This window comes from Alexandromys fortis, unplaced genomic scaffold (genome assembly GCF_014885135.2).
Source record: "Alexandromys fortis isolate MF-2015 unplaced genomic scaffold, M_Fortis_MF-2015_v1.1 scaffold_118, whole genome shotgun sequence".
Taxonomy (NCBI): domain Eukaryota; kingdom Metazoa; phylum Chordata; class Mammalia; order Rodentia; family Cricetidae; genus Alexandromys; species Alexandromys fortis.
In genome coordinates this window covers 3,664,481-3,666,825 of record NW_026068010.1, presented here as the reverse complement: position 1 = coordinate 3,666,825, position 2,345 = coordinate 3,664,481, and the positions used below count along the sequence as shown (strand labels likewise).

The 2,345-nt window shown below is 44.0% G+C and overlaps 1 protein-coding gene across 1 annotated transcript; it reads left to right on the top strand.

The window, feature by feature from the left end:
• The first annotated feature begins 294 nt into the window (after positions 1-294).
• Positions 295-1,954, top strand: LOC126513520 (centrosomal protein of 55 kDa-like). The gene is given in 2 exon segments (XM_050161965.1): positions 295-1,553; positions 1,555-1,954. Coding segments are annotated over 2 exon segments (1,374 nt in total). The 5' UTR covers positions 295-366; the 3' UTR covers positions 1,742-1,954.
• The last annotated feature ends 391 nt before the right edge of the window (positions 1,955-2,345 follow it).

Below are 2,345 nucleotides of genomic sequence, written 5' to 3'. Positions count from 1 at the left end.
TGACTTCCTAGGACTTAAGGCAATCTTTAGGTTGGAAGAGTCAGAAGTAAACTTGAAGAGTTAGAGTCAGGTGTTCCGGCCTGTGATGACAAGAGCCTTCTCCTGCTGGGGTCAGAGGAGACCGTGAGAGATAGTCTACATGTGCCATGTTCCGATAGTCTACATGTGCCATGTTCCAGGTCAGGCCCAGTGAGGTTGGTGAGGAGCCAGAAGGAGGTGGCAGTTCCCAGGGAAATCCCTAGAAAAGTAGAAACTCCAAGAAAAAAAAGAAGCGAAAACTCCCGGAAGCGGCGTCCAGGCTGGAGAGTTGTAGGGGGTCTGACGCAGCGACGCGGACGGTGTGTTTGGTGTGAGATCATTTCAAAGATGTCTTCCAGAAGCCCGAAAGATTTAATTAAAAGCAAGTGGGGATCAAGGCCTAGCAGCTCCAAATCGGACACTGCACTAGATAAGTTTAAGGGAGAAATCGCAGCCTTTAAAACATCCCTGGATGAAATCACAAGTGGGAAAGGAAAAGCGACTGAGAAAGAGAAATGCAGACTTTTGGAGAAAATTCAAGTTCTTGAAGCTGAAAGAGAGAAGAACGTTTATTACCTCACAGAGAAGGACAAAGAAATACAGAGACTCAAAGATCAGCTAAAGGCAAGATATAGTTCCTCCTCATTGCTTGAGCAGCTGGAAGAGAAAACGAAGGAATGTGAGAAGAAGCAGCATTTGTTGGAGTCCTTATCCAAAGAGACAGATGTCCTGAAAGATCAATTGTCCGCCACGACGAAAAGACTTTCTGAACTGGAAAGCAAAGCCTGCACACTCCATCTGTCACAGAGCGGGACTGCAAACTGCTTCAACTCATCAATGAGCAGCATTTATGAAAAGGAAATGCAGCTGAAAGATGCTCTGGAGAAAAATCAGCAGTGGCTTGTGTATGACCAGCAGCGAGAGGCCTACGTTAAAGGACTTTTAGCAAAAATCTTTGAACTGGAGAAGAGAATAGAAATAGCCGCTTCACTCCCACAGCAGATGAAAAAGACTGAATCAGAAGGTTATCTTCAAGAGGAGAAACAAAAATATGATCATCTCTTGGAAAGTGCCAAAAAAGATCTTGAAGTTGAATGACAACCCGTAACTCAGTTGCGTTTAGAACTTGATGAATTTAGAAGAAAATATGAAGAAACTCAAAAAGAAGTTGAAGATTTACATCAACTGTTGAGTGCGCAACGAAAGGCAGACATGCAACACCTGGAAGAGGACAGACATAAGACAGAGAAGATCCAAAAGCTCAGGGCAGAGAGCAGTGTCTTCAAGGGAAAGCTGGAAGAGGAGAGGAAAAAGTCTGAAGAGCTCGTATCTCAGGTCCGCATTCTCTACGAGTCTCTGTTGAAACACCAAGAGGAACAGATCAGGGTGGCTCTGCTGGAGCAGCAGATGCAGGCATGTACCCTAGACTTTGAAAATGAAAAACTTGACCGCCAGAATATGCAACATCAACTTTATGTGATTCTTAAGGAACTTCGAAAAGCAAGAAGTCAGATAACACAGTTGGAATCCTTGAAGCAGCTACTTCGCAGAGCAGTCGTTCCCACTCCAGAGAGAGCCTGAAAACAGAGTGAAAGTTACCTCACCCAAAAGTCCCACTTCTGCACTCAACAAAAGCCTGGTGGAATGTCCCAACTGCAGTGTACAGTACCCAGCCAATGAACATCGAGACCTGCTCGTCCGTGTTGAATACTGCACGAAGTAGCAGAAACGTTCTCACCTTTATACTGAAGAAGTCCACACTGTATCCTATGTCGGTTTATGGGCACTTTGAATCACAGATTACATCTTTTGCACACTGACTGACATATGAGGGAATCCTTATATTTTTCTGGCCTCTTGGCATTTTCCTTGGTAGTGGTACCTCCCTGAGCTGCTTCATCATAGGCTGCAGTGACAGAGTGTGGTGAGCAGTGGGTACCCAGACTTCTAGCACTTCACACTGTTCTTCTAACTAGCACTTCACACTGTTCTAGTACCCGAAGAACGACAACTATTTGGGTTATTGACCAGCAAGCAAATATTTTATGCTTTGGGGGTTTTAAGAGGATCGGGAAGTAATTAACCATGGGTCTTACTGTGCTGATATTTTTATGTAAGTGCTTAGTATACTGTCACTTCCAGTTTGATGCCTCTTGCCATTGTCGAACGGTTACTAGAAAAGTTGAGGAGTTTCATAATCTCCGTTGCTGTTAACTCTTCTAAGCACAAAGCAGGTTTTGTTTGAAGAATGTCTTTAGGTAGCTGCACATTTTCACTCATATTATCTGACCATAACTGACTTAAATTTCATTAGCAGAAGTTGGTGC